We start from the raw sequence: 27,744 nt of genomic DNA, 5'->3' as shown, positions 1-27,744 counted from the left end.
TCTATATAAACATAGATTTATCACTTGTGATAAACATGCACATCATTTCAAATAAAAATGACATATGCAAACTGTAGGATTATGACAAAGTGACTACTCAAGATTCAAATGTGAAATATGGGCTCATAAAACTGACAAAAAAAAAAAAAAAGTGTCCTAAAGCTGCTGATTGCCTTTTTGGAAAGTGCTGCATGATAACTTAAACTATAGTTTGTAATTCCCAAGATGAGACTGCCTCCAAGGGCCATGGAACGATGTTCACTGTGAGCTGTGCAGTGACTGAGGCTTGACAGTCTCTCCCAGACGGCAGAAGGAATAGCCATAGGAAAGTAGAAGGTATAGGAAATTCCCTGGGTTTGAATGTCTTGTTTTATAACATGATTAGATGATGAAGATAATGATGATAAACACCACTTTTTCCAATAGTTTTACCATGTGAAGGGGGGAATAAAATCTCTAACATAACATTTAATAATTATTAACATCACATAACATTAAATGTTGACAGCTTGTTACTGATTTTGTGACAACAAATGTCAGTGATGTGGTTGTTGCCAAGACTACTGATCTTCTCTTTCATACATATTTACAAAATTTGTGTCTGCGTTCCATCCCATGGGAAGAGGGAAACCCACATTTCTCTCTCTCTCTAGTAACACCAAGACTCTTGAAGTCTCTCATCTCTTTTAAGAATGTTTGCTAAGATTTCTTGTTTCTACTAAACATTGCACGATGTCCTTTCTATCCGTTCTGTTTGTTGCCTTCTCAGTTCTTTAATCTCTTATGTATAGTGACCCTAGAGAGAGCAGCCCCACTATCATGTACTGTGTCCCAGGGTGCCAATAACAGGAACTTGATCCTACAAATTGTGGGTGGTAATGGAGTGAAACAGGCATAGCTTGAAACCAATACAATATTTAATTTAGACAAGCATCATTTTTGAAAGCCTCTGTCTCATTCGACTACGAGGCATTTTCCTTGTGCCAAGTTTCTTTTTCTTAGTTCCCAGTTTCCCACCATTTCTGAGTAATTTCTCTCTCTTACATCCATTCACTTATTCTTCCCTGGGCTGTATACCATAGTAAGTCCTTCAGAAAGCCTTTCCTTTCTATTTATGGACATTTTTCAATAAAAATAAGCCATTTGTTTGTTTGAAAACTGTTCTGAAGCTCTTCTTTACATATCCAAATAATCAAAGCATTTTGCTAAAAAAAAAAAAAAAAATTAAAAGGAAAAGGAAAGAACAAAAGATGAAAGAGAAAAAAACTGAAACTTTTTTATTTCTTTTTTATATTTGCCATGTTTTACAAAAATATTTACAATAGTTCTTCAAGAAAGGTGATAATATCTCCAATTTTCAAATATGAAAATGTGGCTCTAAGATGTTACTCAAGCGCATAATTCACATGACTAACTAGTCCATGGCAGAACTTGTATTAAAACTAGAGCTCTCTGCCTGACCAGGCGGTGGTGCAGTGGATAGAGCATCAGACTGGGATAAGGATGAGGAGGACCCACGTTCAAGGCCACAAAATCGCCAGCTTGAGCGTGGGCTCATCTGGTTTGAGCAAAGCTCACCAGCTTGGACCCAAGGTCTCTGGCTTGAGCAAGGGGTTACTCGGTCTGCTGAAGGCCCACAGTCAAGACATATATGAGAAAGCAATCAATGAACAACTAAGGTGTTGCAATGGAAAACTAATGATTGATGCTTCTCATCTCTCTCCATTCCTGTCTGTCTGTCCTTGTCTGCCCCTATCTATCCCTCTCTCTGACTCTCTCTCTGTCTATGTAAAAACAACAACAACAAAAATATAGAGCTCTTTGTGTATGCATTTTACACAAAAAGCTGTATCAAATATATCGTGCAAGAGTGACCAGAAGACCCTATCTGCCATTGTCCAGAGCTATCACATGGCATGGCTATCTCTAGCTGCAAGAGGGACTGAGAAATAGTCTCTCTGGCACTTACACATACACAAATAGGGAGAGAGGTTAGGTTCTGCCAGTAAGAGCAGAGAAGAACATGGCTAACAGTCAAGCTACCAACTATGTCTAGCACATTCTGGAAGGATGAAAGAAGAGTTTATCTGATTAGAATGGCTCTAAACATTATTTCAGGAGAAGAGCATGCATATACAAAGACACAGAGTTGTAAGGGTATTCAGGAAACAGAACAAAACACACTGTGCCTGGAATATAGAGTACACAAAACTATCACGAAAACGAAGCTAAAGAGAGAGATAAACATATATTTTTTTGCAATTGTTATCTACATTTTTAGTTATCCCACACCTATTCATACTCAGTACAAAATGAATGCTTTCTCTCAAGTTATGATTGAGGAATCAAGTTTTCCAGAAATCATTAAAAAAAAAAAAAAAACACCTTTCGAAGTATAAGCTTCCTATGTTGACATGTTCCCACCAAGACATAATAACTAGCTGATCCAGCTGATTATGAATAAATTGGAATGCACACAACTTTCCGTCACACCTTCATTCTTCGTACAAGTACAGCCATATTTATGTCTGTCGGCCTCAGAAACAATCATAAGGGAGGAGCAAGGAATCGAGGGCAGAACTTAGTGGTTCTTTCTGTGACCCAATAGTGTGAGTATATGGAGAAGAGCTTGTGGAATAAATAGGGGCTGAAGTGTCTACCTCTCTCAGCTGCTGGTTTATCCAATCCTTAGACCGTAAACGTTTGTGAAAACAAGAGGCAAGGTCCAGTCCTCTTGTTCTATGTTCCCACCTGGGGAAGTATTGGAAACTCATTCCTCCAGGGAGAGGCTTTTCTTTTGCCCCCAAGTTAACTATCATTTGCTGGGATCAGACTCATTCAACATTTCAATAGGCCTCTGCCTGTAGCTTCCAGAGTGAAAGTGAGTCAGTGAGGTGAGCTGTCTGAACCACTGGGGAGTCCTGAAAGGAAAAGAGTCAGTGTAAGTAAACAGTGACTTTATTCTTGTAAAGCACCTTTGGAGTGTTCCCTTTGTAGAATCGGGAGTATCATGCAGGCTTTATAGATCTCCCCTCCACGTGTGCACCTCTAACCTGAAAGTATCTAGCTACAAGCAATTTTCACAATGGCAGGATCTGAAATTTCTCAGAGGCTTGCAGAATCACTGTAACTCTCTGTCAGACAGTGAGCAGAAAATTCATTTCATGTATCAAACAGAATGCAAAGCCATGATATTTTACTTCTAGTAAAATGTATCTCTGTATAGATACATAAAGTTAATAACCACTTACCACACTGATCATTTGTTGGCAAGGCTATTTTTCTCTGTGATTAATGGTTTCTCTGTGATTAATGCCCATACTACATCATGCCCTCCTGAGATTTCCCACTAATTTTAGGAAGTAGCCTAGTCATCGTTATTTTCTGGTATTGAGTTCCTCAATTAGAAAGGATTTTTACTACTTGAATTATCCACTAAAAGTACAACCTACACTCTCATCACCATAAAACTTAATAAATGTTCTTAGCATTAAATTTATCACATATTATGGCAATTATGTATTTGTATCTACCATATTTTAGACCAGGGGCCAGGAATCTTTTTGGCTGAGAAAGCCATGAACACCACATATTTTAAAATGTAATTCTGTGAGAGCCATACAATATGTTTAACACTAAATACAAGTAAATGTGTGCATTTTATGTAAGACCAACACTTTTAAAGTACAATAAGTCTCTGAATTCTTTTTAATAACGTTGTTATCCTGTTGCTAACCAATGATGAATAAAGTACTTCTTACCATTAATGTGACTTATGGTGCTGCATGGTTTTGCTGATGGCTTTGTAGTCTGATTGATACGTTGTGAGGTTAAGCTTCATGCAGGCGTTGAGACTTCCATTCTTTAAACGTGATCGTAGGTTGGTCTTAAAGTTCTTCAGATGTGAGAAAGACTGCTCACATGCATACGTAGAGCCAAACATTGTCAGTACAGCAATACTCACACACTTCAGTGTGTGGTATGTGACAGGAAGCACGTTCCAAGTTTTGGCAATCAGCTGGTCCACGAGTTGTTTTTTCATTTCTCCCCACTTGTGTTTGCTGGCCAACTCTGCTTGCTGCGGTGCAAGTCATTCCAAATCTTCATTTGGTGACTTGAACTTATTCACCCACATGTCTGAGGTGTTCAGGTCAGCAGCTTGTAACTCAAAATCTCTGACGGAGACACCAGGGATGTATCTCAGGGCGGTGCTGTCCACTGCACACTCGTGTGGATGGGTGATGAAATTAAAAAGACAAGTGCGCTTATGAAATTCTCCAAAGCACGCTTTCAATGACTGCAGGAGATTAGATGTGTAGCCTGCTAGCTGCTGGAGATCAAGATGTTGAGCAGGGTCACTTGCTGTGCATGCATCTTTAAACTCTCCCAGTTTTTCAAAGTGTAGTAAACGACCTGTTTCAATGTCTGTGATGAAGAGTTCCAGCTTGTTTTCAAATGCAAATACTGCTTGTTGAAGGGATAAGACCTTATTTCCAATGCCTTGTATTTTCACATTGAGCTGGTTCAGATGTTCAGTCATGTCCACAAGATAGTAGAACTTCAGGAGCCACTCAGTGTTAGCTAACTCAGGATGCTCAACGTTTTTTTATTTCAAGAAAAGTTTGATTTCACTCAGACAAGCCACAAAACAGCTGAGCATCTTCCCTCTTGACAACCAACGCACATTGGTTGCATTGCTGTGCAGAAGCAGACCAGGATAATTATTCCCAACTTCATCCAGCAGTGTTTTAAATTGGCAATCATTTAAAGCTCGGGCAACAATAAAGTTGACCACCCGAATGACCAGCTACATCACCTCTCCAAGCTGCTCACCATACACCTGAGCACGAAGCGCCTCCTGATGTAGGATGCAGTGAAAACTTAGGATGGGTCTCTTTTCATGTTCATAAAGAAGCGCTATGAATCCTCTGTTTTTCCCCACCATGCATGGAGCACCATCAATACACTCCAAAATAAGTTTATTCATCAGTAGATTTTTTTTTCTTTAGTGAACTCAGTGAAAGACTTGAATAAATCCTCCTCTCTTGTTGTCTCTTTCATAGGCAAAAGAGAAAGACTTTCCTCACATCGTGTGTCACCGACAGCATATCTTGCAATCACGCTGAACTGGGATAAATGGCTTATGTCTGTTGACTCATTTAAAGTGAGAGAAAAAAATGGTGTTGCATTTATGTCCTTCAGTTGTGTTGCCTCGATTTGATTTGCCATCGTGATGGTATGATCATGAACAGTTCTTGCTGACAGAGGCATGTCTTTTATTCATTTCATTATCTTGTCTTTATCCAAAAAGTCATCAAAAAGTTCAATGGCAACATCAAGCATGAATGTTTTTGCTTACTCCCCATCTGTGGATGGCTTTCTGTTTCTCACAATTGCTAAAGCACCAGCAAAGCTAGCCGAATTCCAGTCACCTTGTTGGGTCCAAACATGGAGTTGCTGCTGACTAGCTTGCACTCTGCACAGTAGCTTTTGCCATGCTTTCTTCCTGCTGTCCCCCACTGGATATTTCGATGCAAATGTAGTATGGCGTGTGTCGAAGTGCTGCTTTATATTTGACTGTTTCATCGATGCAATTTTATCATTGCATATTATTCACCACTGCAGAACCTGCTCTCTGCACAAAGGCGAATTCCTCTGTCCATTCCTGCTGAAAAGCATGATACTCATTTTTTTTCTTTAGCCAATTTCTTCATCAAAAGGGTTTCTGCAATTAGCTTGCTGACTACTTGATTAAAAGGAGAAAAGTTTATTTCCTTAGCTCACAATGACCCATGTACATTACACATTATCAAATAAAAATTTGGTGTTGTCCCGGAGGACATCTGTGATTTGTTCAGCCCCCTCAACCATGAACATGAGCAGTAGGAAATGAATGGATTGTAATACATGAGAATGTTTTATATTTTTAATGTTATTTTTTTTATTAAAGATTTGTCTGTGAGCCAGATACAGTCATCAAAAGAGCCACATCTGGCTCATGAGCCATAGGTTCCCGACTTCTGTTTTAGACTAAGAACTCCATAAAGGCAGGGGTTGTTTTAACTATTTCCGATTTTGAGACATAGCTCAAAAACTAGTTTAATAATAAGTAAGAAGCCTGACCAGGCAGTGGAGCAGAGGATAGAGCATCGGACTGGGACTCAGAGAACCCAGATTCAAAATCCCAAGGTTGCTGGCTTGAGCGCGGGCTCATCTGGTTTGAGCACAGCTCATCAGCATGAGCCTAAGGTCATTGGCTTGAACAAGGGGTCACTCATTCTGCTGTAGCTCCCCAATCAAGGCACATATGAGAAAGCAATCAATGAACAACTAAGGTGCCACAACAAAGAATTGATGCTTCTTATTTCTCTCCCTTCCTGTCTGTCTGTTCTTATCTCTCTCTCTCTCTCTCTCTCTGTGTCTCTGTCACACACACACACACACACACAAAGAAAACATAGTTAAATATTTTTAATCAGCTTGAATAAAAAAGTAATGCCAATATTTATTGAGGAGATCATATAAAATAGCTTTATACCCTTTGAGGGAATAAGAACAAGGTAGATTTCCAACTGTGCCTAAACATCTTGTGATATTTGATATGTGACATGATACAAACACGTATATGTATGTATAATAGATAATCTGGGATGAAATGGGACCAGTGTCTCTCTTTGGATACACTCTCCCTGCATGTCACAAACTTCTAGACTCTGCAGAGATGAGCACCTTTTTGAACCTGCCACTGACAAATATTTGTAAACACTTGGTCTCTCTGTAGCTTAAGTCATCACTGACTCCAAGAGTCATCTTATATCTGAAAACAATTTTTTGAAAGAACAAAAATGCTAAAGATCCCTAATGACCCTCTACTTCAAGAGCAGTGCTTCTTCCCAAGGAGACTGCAGCTTGTGCACAGATTATCTGCCCTGGCATCAAAACCTCTTCCCTTCAAGGGGTCTGTGTGCCCTGTAAACTATTATGTATAATTTTGTTATTTTCTAAGTGTGTGGAAATGTTTCAAAGGAGAGCATTCTTATTTTTATAAGAATATCAAAGAGGCTGATAACCCAGAAAAGTATAAGAACCACTGCTTATGAACTATCATAGAAGAGATTAGCATTCAAATTCTAAATTCAGGGTATAAGGCAAAATTACCTCTAAATTTTCCTGAATATACCATAAAGATAGTATGCCTTTATCTATTAGTCATACACACACACACACACACACACACACACACATTTGTATGTATATGTATAAATATAAAACGTATTATTTTAGCTTTGGAAAAAATTGCTCTTTCTTTGGTAGACAAACTCAGTGTCTTTTATGTAGTATTAGATTATCATTGAGAAGAAAAGAGGTTATTTTTTAAAGTAATCAGATATGTAGAATCAGTAAACAAAATAAACTAATAAATAAACAGACTCATAAACACAGAGAACAGATTGACAGCTATCCGAGGGGTGGAGGTTTGAAAAGGGTTGGGTGAAACAAGTAAAGAGAATACCAAAAAAATGTTCATCTTGTCACAAATGGCAATATTTCATCATTTTTTATGGCTCAGTAGTATTCCACTGTATATATGTACTACATTTTTTTAAAATCTAAATTCACAAGTCATGGAGATGTATACTTGAAACCTACATGTTCTTATAGACCTATGTCACCCCATTAAATTCAAATTCTTAAAAAAAACAAAACCTCATGGCACAGACAACAGTGTGGTGGTTACAGGAGGGAAAGGGAGCTGGGGGAGGTAGAAGAAGGTAAATGGGGATAAACAGTGATGAAAGGAGACTTAACTTTGCGTGGTGAACACACAATACATTACACAGATTATGTATTATAGAATTGTACACTTGAAACCTATATAATTTCATTAAAGAAAGTGACCACAATAAATTTAATAAATTTTTTTAAAAAAAAAGAAAAAGAAACTTCTCATCTCTTTATGACAAGGGGTATTTTACAATTTGAAGGGGATGGGTACCTGCTCATGGTAAGGTCTTACTCTCCTACATAAACTGGGAAATAAGGGTGCTATATTTTTTTAATAATTAACATTTCAAAGAGATGGTTTCCAGATCAATTGTGAAAGATATTTTGGGGTCTTAAAGCTGGCAAGTGGTTTACTTATCTTTTAAGAATATTTACATACATGTTAAAGAGATGAGGTACTTTAAAGTTTTTTCTAAATTAAATGCTCTGAGGAAGAAGGAGATGGTCTTTTACTTACTTTTAACGGTCAAAAATTAACATTTTACTGTCAATTTCTAGTTGCTTTTCACTATAAAGATATTTTCTTGAATTTTATTAATTTGTAAAATTTAATTTATTATTTTGTAGATGTAAAACTGAGGCCCAGAGAATTATAGTAATTTTATTAATATTTGACTTGCTGAAACTCAACTTATGATTTTCACATTTTATATGTAATATATAGTAAAACATGTAGCATATTTCTCTACTTTTCATACATTTTTTTAATATTTCCCATGCCATGTTTTTAAATTTGGAAACCATTTCTCTTGTGGGGGCTAAAAATATCAATACTTTTTCTCTCACCTTCTAAGTTCTTCAGGCTGAGCTGATAACCTAATTAACAGACAGATGAACAGAAAATCAAAGTTTAATATATGTGCATGGGGAATTTACATAGACATAATAATTCCTGAAAATTCCAAAGATAGTGAGACCATATTGGATATAATAGACATCTTTGGGCAACACAAAAAGAAGCGGGGAATGAGGTATTAGATTTCAGCAGTGAGAATAAGCAATTTATAGGTAGTTTAGGAAGAGTAAAACACACAGGAAAATCCATGCTAGGAGACTCAGAAACAATGGGACACAGGGGTATCTAGCTAATCTGCACCTGCCTGCAACCTTTTTGTTTACTAGACTTAATTCGAATTAGGCTAAATCTGATATCCTGAGATCTCCTTCCAGAAGCAAGTTTCTCTCTCTGAATCTCCTAGGCAGAAAATGAGGGAAGGACAAAGGTTCTGAGTACTTTGTTACATAATAAACAGCCTAAAATCAATATACAAAAAAGCAGGTTTAGGGTGGTAGAATTTTGGTTTCTTCACTCTGATAAGGATAGCTTTTGGTAGTATTGTTATCAGGGAATTCATGCAGTGTCTGCATTGCTCTGAGGGTTGATAGTGGGAATGGAGATGTCAACATATTATGTTCTTGGCAGTGTTTTTTAGGACAAATCCATGGAGTTCTTTTTATTTCTTATTTACAAGATTTTACGTAAGTTCTTTATACATACATACTTTTATATAAAGGCAGCTCATTTTATTTTCTCTCTTATTTTCTTGTCCTTTTCTCTTGTAAATTTCTTCTGTCAACACTTCTTTGCTCTCTGTGTAGCCATTCCATTTCAAATTTTTATTTTTACTAATAAAAACCTACAGAGACATATGTAGACAGAAACACACTTTTTTGCAGTTGTAGGATGTTGGGAAAATAAGTTTATAAAATCTGTATTTGTAGAGTATGCTCACTTTTTAAAAAATGATGCTGCCAACATGAATTATGCTGCCCAGCTGAAACTGCTAATTACCTTCCTGCTTGGGAAGGGCCATTGTTATGTTAATGTTGCTGGAGGAGGGATTTTTGTGCCAAAAAGTTTTAAGAAAAATGAGAAGAAGAAGGAAGAAGGAGGCCATGATTTTGCAGAGAAGGCAGCCAAAATGACAGGGTGCTGAAGGAGAAGCCAGTTTGTACAGAGAGAAGCAGATGGAAAAGCAGAGATGACTTAGACTGGTGGGGGGCCTTTGATTCTAGGAAAAAACAGAGAAGATTCTCCAGGTTGTAGAATCAGAGAAAATGTTAGTGGGTTTTGGAACCCTCTGTGTTTGTTTTACTCACCAGCTGATTGCGAGGCTAGAATAAAGGCATGGCCCACCAGATTTTGGCTCCACAGTTTCATTACCGTTTGCCTGAATTCAATGAGAATTTACCCGCATGTGAATGGCCACAATAGCGGCGGCCCCTGGACTTAATTTGGGCATTATTCATTAAAGCTAGTGTTATATAAATGTATAACATTCTTGAATCCTCTTATTAATCAAAAGTACTTCATGAAAATCTTTCCAAGTCATCTTATAGCTCTAATTGATATATGATTTAATCTTAAAGTACTATACCATGTCATGTTGTGAAAGAAAATAAAAAGTGGATAGTAAAGTAATGAAAGTAGATTTTATTCCAAAAATATTGCAATTGTGGAAAAAGAGATCTAAGTATAGAGCTGGGCTCCACTTTGAACACAGCATGGACTATTGGAGATTTAAAGCAGTAAATGAAAAATTGCTAAGAGGAAACATTAAGAATAAGGTAAGATTCCAGCTAACCCAACTTGACAAGCTTCTTGCTGATATCAGGCCTAAGTCATTGGATGTTATCTGGTGATTGGGGGGATGATAAAGAATTTGCTCTGATAGCAAAGATAATCAAATATCTATGGTGAAGGTTTTGGCTAAACTGCTTTGGCAAGATATATACTTACTACAACTGAGTGATGTAGGTATAACCAAGATCTATCCCAAATTTGAAGTCTAGTTGTAAAGAAGGTTTACAGGAACTTGACTAATGTTTAGTCAAGGGGTGTGTTATTGCCAATATATATAACATTATTTATTCAGGTTTCTTATTTTATTTCTAAACATTTATCTATGATTAGTACTGCTTGAAATTTATATGTCTAAGGACTGGAATTTTTATTTTCATAAATAGATTGCCAGGTGTAGAATTGTAGAAAGAGCTTTATATTTTCAGTTTAAAAAAATCTTGCTGAAAGGCTTACAATACATCAATCTTTAGCTATATTTTCATGAGTTCTTCCTGCCCCAAAAGGTACTTTTCAAGAAACCTACCTGTTGGGACACAGAACTCATTCTGCCACACATCCACTGTGGGCTTTGCATTATTTTCTTAGTTTGCGTTGACAGACCTTGAAAAAAATATGCTATGCAAATATCCTGGTAGTCATATTGAATGTTGGATCTGATACAAAGAAAAGGAAAAGAACAGCTTTAATAATACAGATGTGCCTTAAAAAAATAATTGATCCTTGCCAGTTATTCAGTGGATAGAGTGTCTACCTGGTGCATGGATGTCCCAGGTTTGATTCCTGGTAGGCGCACACAGGAGAAGCAACCATCTGCTTCTCCCTGCCTCTTGTTCCTCTTCTCACCCTCTTCCCCTCCCACAGCCAGTGGCTTGATTGGTTCAAGTTTGGCTCCTGGCGCTGAAGATAGCTCCATTGGAGCACATCAGCCTCAAGTGCTGAAAGTAGCTTGGTACTCAAGCATCAGCCCTTGATGGGATTGCCAAGTGTAACCCAATTGGGGTGCATGCAGTAGTTTGTCTCACTATCTCTTCTTCACCTAGAAAAAACAATGGTCTTTGTGTCAAGATTCAGAGAAACTTTATAGTTTTCTTGAATTTCCTGAAGGCAAGGATTGCAAATATTTCCCAGGATACAACCCCTCATAGTCACTAATTTTAATACCCTGGCCAAGCCAAATAAAAGTCACTTTTATTTAATCTTCTTACCTATGAATAAATAAGAATCTGCTCTTTGCAATAGCTTTTACAAGTGGGGGTAGAGTAATTCAAATTTTTTTTCTTTTTGATATGCTTTTGATTTGGAAATCTGACTATCCATATCCTTAAATACAGTGGTCCGCAATCCCCGGGCCACGGACCGATACCAGTCCGTGGGCCATTTGGTACCGGTCCACAGAGAAAGAATAAATAACTTACATTATTTCTGTTTTATTTATATTTAAGTCTGAACGATGTTTTATTTTTAAAAATGACCAGATTTCCTCTGTTACATCCATCTAAGACTCACTCTTGACGCTTGTCTTGGTCATGGGATACATTTATCCATCCCACCCTAAAGGCCAGTCTGTGAAAATATTTTCTGACATTAAACCAGTCCGTGGCCCAAAAAAGGTTGGGGACCACTGCTTAAATATATATCTTTTTTGGTAATTCTCAACAATAAATTTCCCAGTGAAATCATTTAAAGCTCCTGATAATAGCATGTGAGAGTTGTGACAATTTGAATCTTACCAACTTCTTGGGATTTCAACTAATAGTCTGATGAGTGCAATTAAGACTACATTACTTGCTCATTTGAGATTTATATGCACTCAGCACTTTCCCAAATGCATAGTCATTACATATATTGTTCCCTCTTTTTATAATACTTTTTTTTACTGCATTTAATAATCTTATGCATCATTCAAGGCCCAACAGAAATACTTTTTCTTCAATAAAATTGTTCATGATTGTTTAATGTAGCATTGATCTTTCCTAATCACATTTTGTCATACATTATTCTCATTTTTATGTGTGTTCTATTTTACCTATATGTTGCAAGCTACTGGATGAGGTATAATGTACTGCTAATGTTTATAATTTTTCAAATATTTTTACATGTAGGAGAAACCAGGAAAATATTTACTGTGTTCATGTATTACACAGAGATCATGTAATGCAATATTTTTGTTATCAAAGATATATAGTGTTTAAGACTATCAATATCATTTGCTATTGGTGTGACCTAGACAATTTATCTTAAATCTCTGCTTTCTTGCTTGGAAAATGGCTATAATGTCACTAGCATTTCTAGATGATTATGACAATTAATGATATATGTAAAATGTCTGCAATATGTCTGATATAAACTTGTACATAATAAATATTGGACAGTTTTGCAGAATAAGTAACATAAAACTATAGTATGGGTACTATATAATAAATAATTGTTTAGCTATAGGCAGAAATGCTGCAAACAGGTCAATGGAAGTTTGTATTTCTGAAATTATTGTTTTTCAGTTTGGGGAAGAGCAAACCTTGAGATCTCAGAGCACTACTCCAGGGCTTTGAATTTTATGAGGTCTAAATTTGGAGGCATTTGCCACACACTTGTAGGATATTTTTTATTTAAAACAAAAAGTAAAAAACAATTAGAATAGAGTTAAAGCATAAAAGGCTATTCCATGATAAGCATCATTGATTTTTATTATTTCTGCATTTAGAATAAACACCGAGAAATGTTGGTTATTTCAGGGCATCAAAGGAGCCACATCACAGAATACAGGAGCCAAGTTGAGGACAATGTAAACATAAAATTAAATAATAATTGTTAGAAAAAAAGGAAGAGATACATGGTTTGAAGCACTTATTACTCTATAAAGGCTATAGTATAATCATGTTTTTAAAAATAATAACTCTAATAATTAATTATAAAATGAAGTAGACAGACTATATGATATGGAATTCAGAAAAGGGACTGATCACTCTAGAAGGATATTTCATACTGGAAGTGAGATAAGGTAATTTTTCTACTCAGATTGACAAACAGAGTAGTTAAAGGCATCTAAAATCAATAAATGAAATGTAAAAACAAATAAATAAATGAAGGCCCAGGCTGATGTAAGAATTTAAGAAAAAACCAGAAGTGACATTTTTTTAACCACCTACATTTATTAGGCACCTCACAATGTGCTATTAAGTAAAAAGAACTTAGACTTAAGGAAATCATTTATTCAAAAATATATTGCAATAAGAATATATTAACCCTTGAATATTTAAAGCATGTTAGAGTAAAAACAAGAGAATATTTTTCTTTTTAAAAGCAAAGTAATTAAAGATTAGAAAAAAAGTATGTGTGGGGAAGCGGAGTGGAAGGGGGTGTGATCAAACAACAGAATAGGAAATGGCTTTAATTATTTATTTTTTTAACAATCAGCTGATCCTCAGAAGGAATTGTTAAGGCTGGGAGAGGTGGTGTGGAGTTCTATGTTCCAGTGCTTGCTTCAGCTCCCAATGCTAGTTTAAGCTCAAGGTGAGAGATCCGTCAAGGGCCTGGGGGAAGGAGAGAAGCCTGACAATATTGGCCAGATAAAGTTAGCAGTAATGTTATCCAGATTGGTAAATGGGGACAAACCATTCAGCTAATGATTGACAACACAAAGAGTAGGAATTTGGAGGGTCTATGTCTGATTTTGTCATAGATAAAGAGGTTATCTGTGAGTCTTGTATAAGTCATCTGGGAAGAATGATTCTTTAGAGTAAGGTATTTTTCAGAACATAGAAATTAGGGGTGGGGTTATTAACTAATTAACTGCTGCTCATTGCCAGCAGTACAGGGTTCAGGTGCAGTTCAGCATCATCAGTACAAAATGTTATGCTAAACAAACGTGGTAGTAGACTCATGCCATCAAGGATTTCAATTTTGGGGTGAGACACATATACAAATTATATACTATTAATACAATATAAAACTTTGAAGAGAGGTAGAGAATAGAGAAAACCTTGAAAGGGAGATAAGGTTTGAGGAGACCAGTTTGATGTATAGGGAGGTTTTAGGTTGTGAAATCAAAAGTGGTAAGACTATATAGAGTATGATGGTTTTTGAAGGCCTTGGCTATTCGGAAAAATTTGATATCTGATTACTCAGGAGGTTTTTGTTTTTTTTTTTTAAATTTCTATTTCTACTAATTCATACAAATGAAAATAAACAAAAACACAGGTAAATATTTTCAAGAAATTCTTTTTAGTTGATGATTAACCAGACATCAGATACATAAGAAGGAAGAGATGACCTGAGCAAAGGATGCTGAAGGAGAATAAAGAGAGTTTCAAGCCACAGGGCAGACGGTCTTGACCTCGACATAGCCAAAGAAGGCTCTGATTCTTTGAACTATAAGTTGATCCCAATAAAGCTTTAAGTTTAGAATGTCTCATTTGAAAACAGTGCATTAAACAAATTGGAGAAGTATTTTTTTAAAAAAATAGTATAATTAACGTAGTGCTGTGAATATTCAGATAATGAGGACTGAAACTAAGCCAGTAAGACTGGGTAGTTGCAAATGGAACTTCAAATATTTAGACTTGGAGAAGAGATGGGCTTCAATTTAAGTACTGTGTTTGAGAGCTAAAAAAAAAAAAAAAAATTAAATGTCCCGGAAATGTCCATCTTTGGTGAAATTGGATACATTTGTTGTCAAACAAATGTTGAGACCAATGGAAAACTGAAAACAAAAAAAAGTAAAGAAATTCCTTTGAAGGCATTGGATAACCACAAAGAGAGAAGATAGTAAATACAGGGTGATCTCTGGCAATGAAATGCAGGCGCTTACCTAGTAATTGGAGTTATGTAACAAATCATTTGCAAATAGACCATAATTATTCTTCTCTTTATAAACATGCTCATTTACAATGTGAGTTTCAAGCTTTCTTCATCAAGAAATAAAATTATTTCTTTCTCTCTTGAATCTGATCTGTTTCTTTTCTTTTCTTTTTTTGTATTTTTCTGATGTAAAAAGTGGGGAGGAAGAGAGACATACTCTCACATGTGTCTAACCTGGATCCATCTGGCATGCTCACCAGGGGACCATGCTCTGCCCATCTTTGGTGTCACATTGCAACTGGAGCCATTCTAGCACCCAAGGCGGAGGCCATAGAGCCATCCTCAGCACCTGGGCCAACTTTGCTCCAATACAGCCTTGGCTGCGGGAGGGAAAGAGATAGAGAAAAAGGAGAAGGGGAAGGGTGGAGAAGCAAATAGGCACCTCTCCTTGTGCCCTGGCTGGGAATCAAATCCAGGACTTCCACATGCAGGGTGGTCATTTTACTGCTGAGCTAGCTGGCCAGGGCTGATCTGTTTATTTTTTCATAATTAATTTTATTGGGATGACACTGGTTAACATAATTATACAAAATTCAGATGTCCAATTCTACAGCATATCTCTATACGCCACATTGTGTGTTCACCACTCCTCAGTCAAGTCTTTGTTATCACCATCCATCCCCCCATACCCTCTTCCAGCTCCCCCTGCCTCTGCAATCACCACACTGTTTTTCATGTTCATGAGAGTTTTCTTTGTGTGTATGTGTGTGTCAGCTTGACTTGTTTTGTGAACTCATACAATTTGGCAGACATGATGTTATCCTAATTCCAAGTCTAAGCCCCCAAAACACTCTTTAACTTTTGCTAATTCTCTTAGAGCCTTGTTCAACTGGAAGATGAATGAACCCAGGCTAATTTGCTGGATGGAGAGAGACATATGGGTCAATTACCTTTATTGACAAACTGACAGCCACAGAAGCGGAGACACTTAGTTGACCAGAAAATAGCCACAGAGACAAGAGTAAGCCCAGCCAAGAGGAGGACTATCCAGCTGAGCTCAGACCAAATTACTGACATTCAGAATCATAAACTAAGTGACTGACAATAAAATTAAAAAACTACTAAAAATCATGTGCCTTACTAATATTGACAGAAGGACAATTGGAATACCTGAATAGTTACAAAGCAAAGCATTGAATCTGTAAATAAATACCTCCCACAAAGGAAACTTTATAGACCAGATAATTTTACATTAGTTCTATTAGTTCAGAAAGAAATATTACTTATGTAAATTCTTTTAAATAATAAGAAAAGAGGGAGTACTTCATAATTTGCTTCATGGTCTAAGCGTAACCTAGATGCCAAGCTAGCTTTATAAGAATATGATGAGAAAGGACATTAAGAAATTAATATCTCCTGTGAGAATAAAAGTAGAATTCTAAACAATTATTAACAAAGTGAATCTAACAGAATTATATATAATAGACAAAAGGTTTGATTTCAGTAATAAAAAGATTGATTTAATGTAATCATTACTCATATATGTAAGATGAATCAATGTAATTCAGCACATTAAAAGTATAAGAGAATAAATGTATGTGATCATTTCAATAAATACATTTATGAGACAAGGTTTTGCTGTAATACAGCTACATTATAAATTACTCCAGGACTCTAATTGTCTATAATAACAAATGTTATTTTCCAAACTCAGGATAAAGGGTTACTGGGTGTTTCTGCTTCAGAATATGCATCAAATTCAAATTTGTTCTACAGTTTTTTTTTCTGAAGCAGCCTGAAGGTACAGTTGTTATTTGGGGAAATTTCTTTATGTATCTATTAGCAGGGGAACAAAAGGCTAAGCAAAAAGAGACAAATGACATGTAAAGTCTTTGATAACACTGACTGTATAACTCTGTTAGAGCATCATCCTGGTATGCAAAGGTTGCCATTTGATCCCTGGTCAGAGCAATACTGGAAGAGATAAGAAGAGGTTTTCTCTCTCTCTCTCTCTCTCTTTCTCTCTTTCTCTCTTTCTTTCTCTCTACCTCTTTCTCAAAAAAACAATAAATAAAATACTTAAAAACAAAAAATCTTTTAAATTTTGATGTGCCATGCCCACAAACATTCTATTGGAGTGTCACATGCCCAAGTAAAGGGTGTGGGGTTTCTCTTCTGCCTATAATTGAGACAAGACAAATGAAAAAATTCCACCTATGAATCAATAATAAGCAATGGACAAACAAATGAAAAAGACAAGAAATGTGGACAGGTGTTCTATAAAAGATAATGTATAGATATAATCTTTTCTAAAGTGCTCTTTTATCAGACACTAGTAAATATAAATTATAGTTTAAATGAGATACTATTACACAACTATTAAGGTGACTGAAATTTAAAAAAAAATGCAGTGCTGGTATTGATAAATATGTGCAACTATTGGAATTCTGCACCTCACCTTCTCTACAGCTAAATTGGAGGATTATTCAGCAGAAAGTACTAAAGTTGAATAAAAGCATGCCCTATAATAAAGCACTTCTATCCCTAGATACATAATCAGTATACATGCATTTATACTTTAAATACAAGACATATAAAATAATCAAGACTATCAACACCAGGTATATTGCAGTATAATTATTCACTTCTATAATAAGCAGTGCTAGTAATTAACAAGTTATTTCTCTACACAGTATAGAAAAGTTTCACAAATCACATATTGTATAAAACAAAACAAACACAAAATAGGGCATCTGGTGATTCTATTGGTATTAATTTCAACCAAAGGCAAATACTTATAGTGCAATATTAGAATATTGGTTCATTTGGGGAAGAAAATGAAAGTGATAAATAAGTGAGATCAAAGAAAAGCTTCTACTTGTAAATTTTTTGCATGTTTACTTGGTAATAATTCATAAAAGGTGCCTTTGAGATGGTGCATTTATTTCTGCATGGGTGTTATAACTCAATAAAATTTTATTTAAAAAAATAGCCTGCATAAAAATGTTAATACCTGAAAATTGGAGCAAATAATTGCATACTTTTTTACTCAGTGATGAAACATAATTAGTCTATCTTAAAGCCACAGATAAGAGAGAAGTTGTGCCATCATTTTCCCTATTCAACACAGTTTTGGAGGTCTTAACCAACACAAGTAGCAAAGGGAGAAAAAAGAAATAAAAGTTCTAACTATTAGACAAAATGATGGTTGATATTATTCAAAGAAATATTACCTCTTTCCCAGAAAAGTAAAGCAAATTCAACAGAATAACAATAACAACTAATAAGTTTGTTTAATAAGATATCTAGAATCAAGATCATCTTAATGTGACATGAGCTTTAAAGAAACCAGCAATATCCCATAGAGTTAATTGAATGGAAAAAATCTATTCATCATAATGACAGACAATATGTCTAATGAGAAATGAGTAAGTATTCTTTAAAGTAACTGTACAGCTTTACTAATCTTATAAAAGCACTAGAATATAATTTATGTTTGGGATTAGAAATTGCCCTACTGTTAACTATATACCTAGACATAACTATAATATGAATACAATTTCAATTAAATTCCCTGTAGGATTTTTTATTGTTTACAAACTGAGTCTAAATTAACTAAGGGGAAAAAATACAAAAAAGTATAAATAAAACTATAAATTAGGCTCTGGATGATTGGTTCAGTGGGCAGAGCATCAGCCCCATGTGTGGACATCCCTGGTTCAATCCCTAGTCAAGGTACACATGAGAAGTGACCATGTGCTTCTCTCTCCCTTTTCTCTCTGGTTTTAATTTAACTATCCCATCTCACAGCCAGTGGGTCAATTACTTCAAATGTTGGTCCTGGGCATTGATGATGGCTTGGTTGGTTCTAAGGTCTGCCTCAGGCACTGAGGATAGCTCTGTTGATTAGAACATTGGCTCCAAGTGGGGGTTGTTAAGAGCATCTCAGTCTAGGGCCACATGGGAATCTGTCTCTATATCTCCCCTCCTCTCATTAAAAACAAAACAAAAAAACATAAATTAAACCAATAGAGTGGCAAATCTAGGGGATTATCAAAATGTAGCATACAGTTTTAATAATTAAATCATTATATGGCACTACAACAAACAAATTCATCAACAGATCAGAATAGAGGATTCAAAACACACAATAAAAATAAATTTGGCACATCAGAGAGTGTCATTTCAAAATGAGTGGGGAAAGGAATGTTCTAGTGGTTCCAAGACAAGTCGCTGTCCTTACCTAAATCATATTTTTAACTTTTACTAAGTATATAAAATATATTCCAGCCCAGGCTGGTTGGTTCAGTGGTAAAGCATCAGCCCAGCGTGTGGAAGTCCTGGGTTTGATTCCCAGCCAGGGTACACAGGAGAAGCACCCATCTGCTTCTCCACCCTTCTCCCTCTTCTTTCTCTCAATCTCTCTCTCTCTTCCCCTCCTGCAGCCAAGGCTCCATTGGAGCAAAGTTGGCCCAGACTCTGAGGACAGCTCCATGGCTTCTGCCTCAGGTGCTAGAATGGCTCCAGATTGCAACAGAGCAATGCCTCTTAGTGGGCATGCCAGGTGAATCCTGGTCTGGTACATGTGGGAGTCGGTCTGTTTCTCTGCCTACCCACTTCTCATTTCAAAAAGTACAAAAAAATAAAATAATATATATATATATTTTAAAAATATATTTTACATTATTTTAAAAATATATATATTTAAAATAATATAAAAATATGTAGATATAGACAGATTCCAAAATTAATTGATAGCTTAGCAGTAATTAACAACTAATATATTTTCATAACATACAGAAACTTTTAAAGAATAATACAGAAGTAGAGATCTATCTGTGCAAAAGCCATCTGAATTCCATAAAGAACAATATATATATATATATATATATATATATATATATGAAAGAAATTAAGGTCTAGTAAACTTAACTATCAATAAGAAAGTTGGAAAATATTTTCTATATAATGACAATAAACTAAAAACCGTACTGAGAAGGAGTTTCTATACATCAATAGATTAAAAACTGTTGTGTGTTGATTGTATCCACCCAAAAATTCTTACACTGTAGTCCTAAACCTAGGAACCGGAGGTGTAACATCATTTGAGGATGGGTATTTGCAAAAGTTATTGAGTTAAAATTAGGTCATCAGAGTGAGTTCTAAACCAATAAGACAGGTATTCTTATAAGAAGGGGTAATTAGGCACAGAGTCACACATAGAAGCCACTGTGAAGAGACCTAGGGAAAAAACAGACATCTACAAGCCAAGGAGAAAGACCTAGATCAGATGATTCTTCCATGGGCCTCTGAAGGAATCAACTGTATAGACAGCTTGAATCTAGCTTCTAGAATTGTGAGACAAAAAATTTCTGTTGTTTGAACCACCCATTCTGTGGTTACCTTGTTAAGAAAGCCCAAGAATCTAGCACAATATTTAACCCAGACTATAAATGGGTAAAAGGCATACACAGATAATTCATAAAGGAAGATATACAAGTAGTGATCAAGTTGTAAAAATATAATCAATCTTCCTAATGCAGCGATTGGAACTTGTGTCAGAAAAAAGGTATCATTTTTCACTCATTTCAATAAGAAATATTAAGTAAAAGAGGGAGATAATTACAATAAATGTGTTGAGGAGAATATAAAAAATATACCTATAATAGAAGTATAGACTAGTATAGCTTATAGGAAGGCAATTTACTAGCACTTATCAACATTAGCTTGTTAACTTTGGAGTAAATATTTCCAATTTTAGGAACGTAAATATTAAGTAACAGACATTTTCAGGAAAATATATTTGTGCCCACATGTGTGGGTTGTAATACCTTTTAAGAGAGAAAGAAAAAGTGTTCAGTGGTAAAATATGTTCTAGTGCATGCATAATGGGTTTTAATATGTCCAGACTTGGAGAGAGCTCCGGGGAGAACAAGACGGTTGCACAACAAAAACGTAGAGGATCATATTTTTACTTTTTGTTATGGGAAAATATAAAAGGTATTAGAATATAAATATGCACTCATTTGTAAATACAAGAAAATCTGATAAAATGCTAACCAGTGTTTCAAGTTTCCTATTTTGTAAGGATCTTGAATGATTGAATCTAGAGTGTTACCATTGGTACTTCTGGCTGCATTTTCTTGATAAATTATATCCTCTTTATGGTTCTCAGCGCATTTACCAGAAAATAAAGGGATTTTAAATTGTTTCTCTTTTCTTCAGAAAGTCATTGAAGACCAAATATTGGAATTAAAAGATGATTATAAATAATCAAAAGGTGATGATATTTATAATTTTATTACCTGGAGACTAACAAATGGCAAATAAATCCAATATAAAAACCATATATATTATATATATATATCAGTTCTGTGATAAGTACAGTAAATGTTTAATTACAATAAACTCGTATCCAAGTAAGAACGTTCTTACAGCGTAATAGCTAAGGCATTGGGCTAAGAAGGTTGATTGATATATCAGTTTCTTAATAAAAATACATTCTTGAAAGTTTCTATCCCTGTGACTCAACTGTAAAATGGGATTAATATTAGTGATTATTTCATACAGTTGTTCAGAAAATTAGGTAAATATATAGGACATAACTTACATGTAATACATTGTCAATGCGTGTTAATTTTGGAGATGTGTTCATTGTCACATTCAGGAGAAACAGATTGGACTATGAAGTAAAGTTGTATGATTAGAATTAGGTGAAAATGAGCCTTACCGTTCATTATTTGACTTCTCCAGTGAAGTGAGAGAAAACTTGGGACATTAATAAGTAACTATCTGGTTCAATGGTGAAAATCAGAAGACCAGGGAAAATATTAAAGTCCTTGTCATAAGGGCATTCCAATTTCCTTCAAACAAGAAGAATGTGAAGAGTGCATGAGACCTACATTTTGAAAATGAGCAAAAGCAAAGCATTGTAATAAAAACTTATTGTAGATGACTCACATTTATCATCAGTAAGGTCAATGATAGACCCAGTTCCTTTATAATTCTGCAGAAAGACAACCAATTCATTAGACTTGTCTGTAATAGAAAATAATTTTTTTAATTAAGTAAGAGCAGGGGAGGAAGAGAGACAGGCTCCCTCATGTTCCCCAACCGGGTTCCACCCAGTAAGCCCCTATGGGACCATGCTCTATCCATCTGAGCAGTGATCCGTGGCTCCGAAAGAGCTATTTTTAGGGTCTGAGGCAGAGACTCCATGAAACCATCCTCAGAACCTGGGGCCAACTCCCTCAAAACCAGCCAGCCACGGCTGCAGAATGGGGGCAGAAAGAGAGAGATGTGGAGAAGCCGATGATCGCTTCTCTTGTGTGCCCTGACTGGGAATCGGACCCGAGACATCCATCCAGATGCTGGGAGAAGCTCTACCACTGAGCCAACCGGCCAGGGCTGTAACAGAAACTTGATATATATTTTTAATTAATTACCTATTGTAGGTTCAAAGTTTTACCACTTTATTTAATACATAACAGTCTAAGAGAAGTCGATGTTAGTTCTGCATTTTACTGATAAAGAAACTATAGATGAGAGTTTGAGCCATTTTCCTCCAAGCTTTAAATTTAAACTTGTCAACAAAACTTGCATTTAAAACTGTGGACCCTGTGACTTCTCTCAGGGAAGGGATGCCTCCAATAGTTGCCTAAACCAGAAACACGCTATCTTTAGTAATTAAAGCACCACTCCTGCTCTCTCTTTCCCCATGACACACACGCAGACAAAATATTTTTTAAATTATATATTATTGATTCAATTTTCCATGTTTTGCTGAAATGAACACAAGCTTCCCTATCTCCACTGCTTCTAATCTAATTTAGGCAGCCTCAATCATTTCCCTGGGTTATTGCTGGATTAACTTCTTTTCACCCAGTTTTCCCTCCTCCAATTCACTCCCCAGTTTTAACCAGGAAAATATTGCCAAAAATAAATCAGACAATGTCAATTATTTCCTGTATAACCTTTCAGTACTTCCTCTTGTTTTTAAAACAATGCACAACTCCTACCCGTTACTTAAGAGTCTTGCATAAGTTTGCTTATGCTTTTCACATCCTCATTTCAAAAGCAAACCTCCCACAGCCTAATTAGGACTCCAGACTATTTGACACTTACGTACTTTATTTTTAATTCAGTAAGCTCATTTTTATTAGCATTTACACATGCTTTTTTCCTTCATATAGCTCAGTTCTACTTATCTTTCAAGGAGCACGTTGTATATTTTACATCACTTTCTCCAGGAAGTTTTCCCTGGATTATCAACTCTCTATGTGCTCCAATTAATCATTTAACCTTCCACAATCAGTTACAGTTCTAAACGGCACTGACAATTATCTGTTTCCTTTTCCACGTTACCCTGATACACACACAGACACAGACACACACACGCACACACACAAACAGACAGACAGACAGACACACACACACACACTTGCTCATTTATTTCTTAAATAGAATTTTAGGGTAGTAACTTAATTTTTCTAAACTCATATATGTGTATTTTCAAAATAAGAATTACAATATCTTTCTTATTTTCTCACAAAGATTACATAAGAAAAATGGAAATATATATATATGTATGATACTGATATAAATGGCATTTTTTTAGTGGCAATTGTTAACAATTCTGTTCAAATTTCACTGGATCTATTGACTGATTTTAATAGATATTTTGTCTCTCCCAATAGCTCTTTAATAGCAACAGAGACTCTTAGACACGTTTGGAAAGAGTGCCTTTTCAATGGGCTTTCTTCCCTACAAGCCAGAGATGAAGCAAGCCCCTATATTCTGTTCTGTCTCTACTTCCAAGTTTGCCTCCCCCCGTGTCAGAACCTGTTTATGTCTTCAAAATACATTGGTTCAAATCATATTGTTTGTTGTAAAACTTCAAGGATATTTGAAAAAAAAAAAGAAAAAAGCTGTTTTCATGTTATGAAAATACCTGTTTCCAGAGAGGAACCTGATAAAAGATGTTCTATAGGTAGAAGATGTGCAATACTGCTCTGGAATCTCTCTGTAGCCTGGATAGCCCACAATGCAACATGAAATCCTTATTATAAAACTATCTGGTTTTTCAGTTTTACCCCTGTTGATGAAAGAATAAGACCAAAACATCCTATTAATTAAGGTTTCTAGAGTGTGCTTTAAATGCAAGGGCTTGTGATTTTGACTGTAGTGGAAGCACTGGGCTCTCACACCCTTTCTTTCTGTGTTAGACAGGACTATGAAGGGCTACAAAAGCAGCTGAAAGAAATCTTTAAGGAGCGAAGAGCCATGCTCCGGCAGCTAACAAAGACATCAAGAGAACTTGATGGAATTAAAGTCAATCTTCAGGTGAGATGAGAGCTCATTTTCCTAGCAGCAAAGGAGAAAGAGGCTCTTGGTTTGTTTCAGTAGATTAACATGTAAAGATGCCTGCATTATTATTTTTTTTACTAGTTTTAAATATGTTTCTGGGCTTGACCATGAAAGTGATTATTTATTACATGAACTTTGAAAGGAATTGTCAATTAAAATGCAATCTGGGAATGTGTGGTTTTCAAATTCAGAAATGATAAAACTGTGTGCTTGGCAAAGCCATTATTTTCTCACTGCTTCTAAGATCAATTTGACCCATGTATTTTTTTTAATTATGAAATGATGAAAAGTAATTATGATCAAGAGTTGATTAAATATATGCGTATTCCCTAGGAAAATAATTTAAATTCCACAAAGATTAACTCTGAAGATTTTTTAAATAAAACTCATTACTAAAGTAAATGCCTTATAAAGAAGTGTCATCTATAAAAATATATTAACACTCAATGAAGTCCCAATCAAAAAACCAAGACAAGATCTACATAAGAGAAAAACTTTCTAAAATCTATGATAATATATTTTAATATGAGTTTAAATATTATATTGATTGACTATATAATATGTACCAAAAACCTTGGCTGATTTATAGAATTTAATTTCCATAATGTATTTATGAGGTAGATATTATTAATATGATTTTTCTTGTTACACATATGGAATCATGTTTTGAGAAGATCATTTATTTTTGAATGTCACAAGGAAAGGCAGGATTAAATACAAGCAATTTGGTCCCAGAGTCTATTAGTTATTGCGCTGAACCAAATTTCAGAAATACATGGAGTCGTCACTGTCCTCAGCACTTGTCCCATGAGGATGATGATAACAATGACGATAATCATTACAGTGCCAGTAACCACTACAGTTTATGGAGCATGATCAAGGTCTTGTGTTAAGTACTCTTTCCAAAATTTTTATTTAATTTTCACATGACAACTATGCTCTGTTTATCAGTAGTTTCATTTTGTAGGTGTGAAAACAAAGTTAAAAAAAAATTAATAAGCTATCAAGAACACAGGGATAGTTAGGTGGCAGAGCTAGTATTTGAACCCAATGCCCAAGCTTTTGTTCTAGAAGTTACATCTGAAAACATGAAAATAAGAGCAAAAGATAAAACATTCACTTTCCAGTAGGACACAAAGACAGGTATCAGGATAACAGTGCAGAATTACCAGCCCTGTGATAAAAGTATTCACAGAGCATTAGGGAAGTACTGACTAGGATGAATAGGGATGTAAATTGATTTTCATAGGAATCTGAATCAGAGCTGCATTTTATCATTAGCTAGAAACTCTTTAAGTTTCATGAAGCTACAATGAATTGTCAAGACACCTGCACCTACTCATGGCATGAAACACCTGGCACTTTAAAAATATGTCAAGCCTCTGGTGAAATGCCTATGAGTGGTCAATGCTTATAATATTCCCAAGACACTCAGTCTCTGTATACTAGTAGCCTAAGTTAAGACATCTAATTACAATCTAAAAAATTGTTTGATAAAAATATATAACTTTATAGAGAAACATTTTTGAAACTGTAACAATCCTACCACTAAATGTAATTGCAATTTTTAAGATAACTGTTTATTTTGTGCCGACCATTGTGCAAAGTGGTTTTTATTTTTTATTAAATTCTCTTACCAACCTCTCTACAGAATTATGATAATATTATATACTCTTTGTTAAATGAGGAAACAAGACTCACATAAGTCCAAAGTCATACATTTAATAAAAGGTGGTTCCAAGTTTCAAACTTATTGTGAATAACTATATAGTCCACTGTACATATCTTTTCCCAGTAATACTTCATGAATGTGGGAGCTTTGAAACTATTGTTTATAATCATAGTCTCTGAATGGGATGGTAATATAAATTAAACATTATGCTGATTAATTAGTAGGTCTGTCAACCATCAATGTCCTTTAATTAACCAATAATATTTTCCGAAACATATACTCTATTTCTTTGGATATTGGTGAGGAAATAATAGTCTCGTACACTCTAACTCTTCTAAATGGATTAGCTTTGCTGACATCCAGTAGATGATTAATAAATGAGTAAGCATATTTTTCATTGCACTTTTCATCAAGTGCTTTTCTACATCTATTATCCCATTTCTGTTTTCCATTAACTGTCTAAAGTAGGCTTTTCAAAATTCTCATCCTTGTTTTCACATAAGGAAGCGAAAGAACACATTTGTGACCTCTCGAGGTCATAGGACCATGATGCACTTTGAACTTGAAATCTCAGGATTGGTTCTTTCATCCATACTGTATTTCCTTGTCCTATTTTCTTGGTATTTTGTGTGAAGCTACTCTTCCCAAAAAAGTAGACCTTCTTGGATTGGCTGTTTTCTAACCAAAGCTATCATTTTAGGGAAGAAGTTTCTCATGTGAATTTAAACCTACCACATCCCTATCAGAATGCTTATCTTACTATATGAAAATCATCTATTTTTTGCATTAGATAGGAAATTTTGTGAAAGCATATGCTATGCCTTTGTACATGTCTCTGCATAATTCAAGATAGATACTTGTTAAATTAATTTTAAATAGTGTTTACTATTCTTTCTATTGTCAGTTCCTTACCTGTCACAGCTTCTGTTTCTATAAACAATATAATTGCCTCTCAGCTTCAGCTTTTAATATTATGAAAAGTAAGTTACCTTATTAAATAATTTACTGAGTATAAATAAGAAAGTGCCTAGGGAATGCTGACTGGGGCAGACTCTAATGAGTAAGTAAGCTCAGTGGGCTTTCTGTTTTAATTCATGGTCTGGGAATACTGAATTTGCCAGAGTAAATAAATGTTCATGACTAAGGTGGTATATTTTTCCTTAATACCTATCTATACAGACCAGTTATAATTTTACATGGCCCTAGTTCTTCTTTGTATTCTAATGTATTATTCATAAATATAAACAGACAAGGCCACATAGGTGAATGCTTCTTGGCTGCTTTGATCTTGAATTGTATTATTATTTAGTTTATTCAGGGAGGCCTATTATGTCCCCTGGATTCTAGACACTAAACCAGAGTTGGTTTAATATGCCAGTGGAGGACACAGTAAAGCTTCGAATCAGGAGCAGAAGTTGTATTTTATATTCACTTATTAAGAGACCTAGATATTTGGAGAGCACGTTCCCCTCCATTGAACCTCTAAAAGATCCAGACTCAGCTCATTCCCTTCACCCACTGTGCATGCACTACTTGGTGT

The 27,744-nt window shown here is 35.3% G+C and overlaps 1 protein-coding gene across 2 annotated transcripts in view; it reads left to right on the top strand.

The window, feature by feature from the left end:
• The window catches only part of LUZP2 (leucine zipper protein 2), a 470,561-nt gene that overhangs the window by 220,335 nt on the left and 222,482 nt on the right, over positions 1–27,744 (top strand). The window contains exon 2 of one of the 2 annotated variants that reach the window (XM_066364200.1): positions 24,391–24,508. In XM_066364200.1, coding sequence (XP_066220297.1) covers positions 24,391–24,508 — 118 coding nt within the window. The remainder of the gene's footprint in view (positions 1–24,390; positions 24,509–27,744) is intronic. The other variant, XM_066364208.1, reaches the window with a different exon arrangement.

The sequence above is a fragment of the Saccopteryx leptura genome, chromosome 1 (genome assembly GCF_036850995.1).
Source record: "Saccopteryx leptura isolate mSacLep1 chromosome 1, mSacLep1_pri_phased_curated, whole genome shotgun sequence".
NCBI classification, from domain to species: domain Eukaryota; kingdom Metazoa; phylum Chordata; class Mammalia; order Chiroptera; family Emballonuridae; genus Saccopteryx; species Saccopteryx leptura.
Note: the sequence above shows the minus strand (reverse complement) of the source record. Positions and strands in the feature narration are given on the sequence as shown.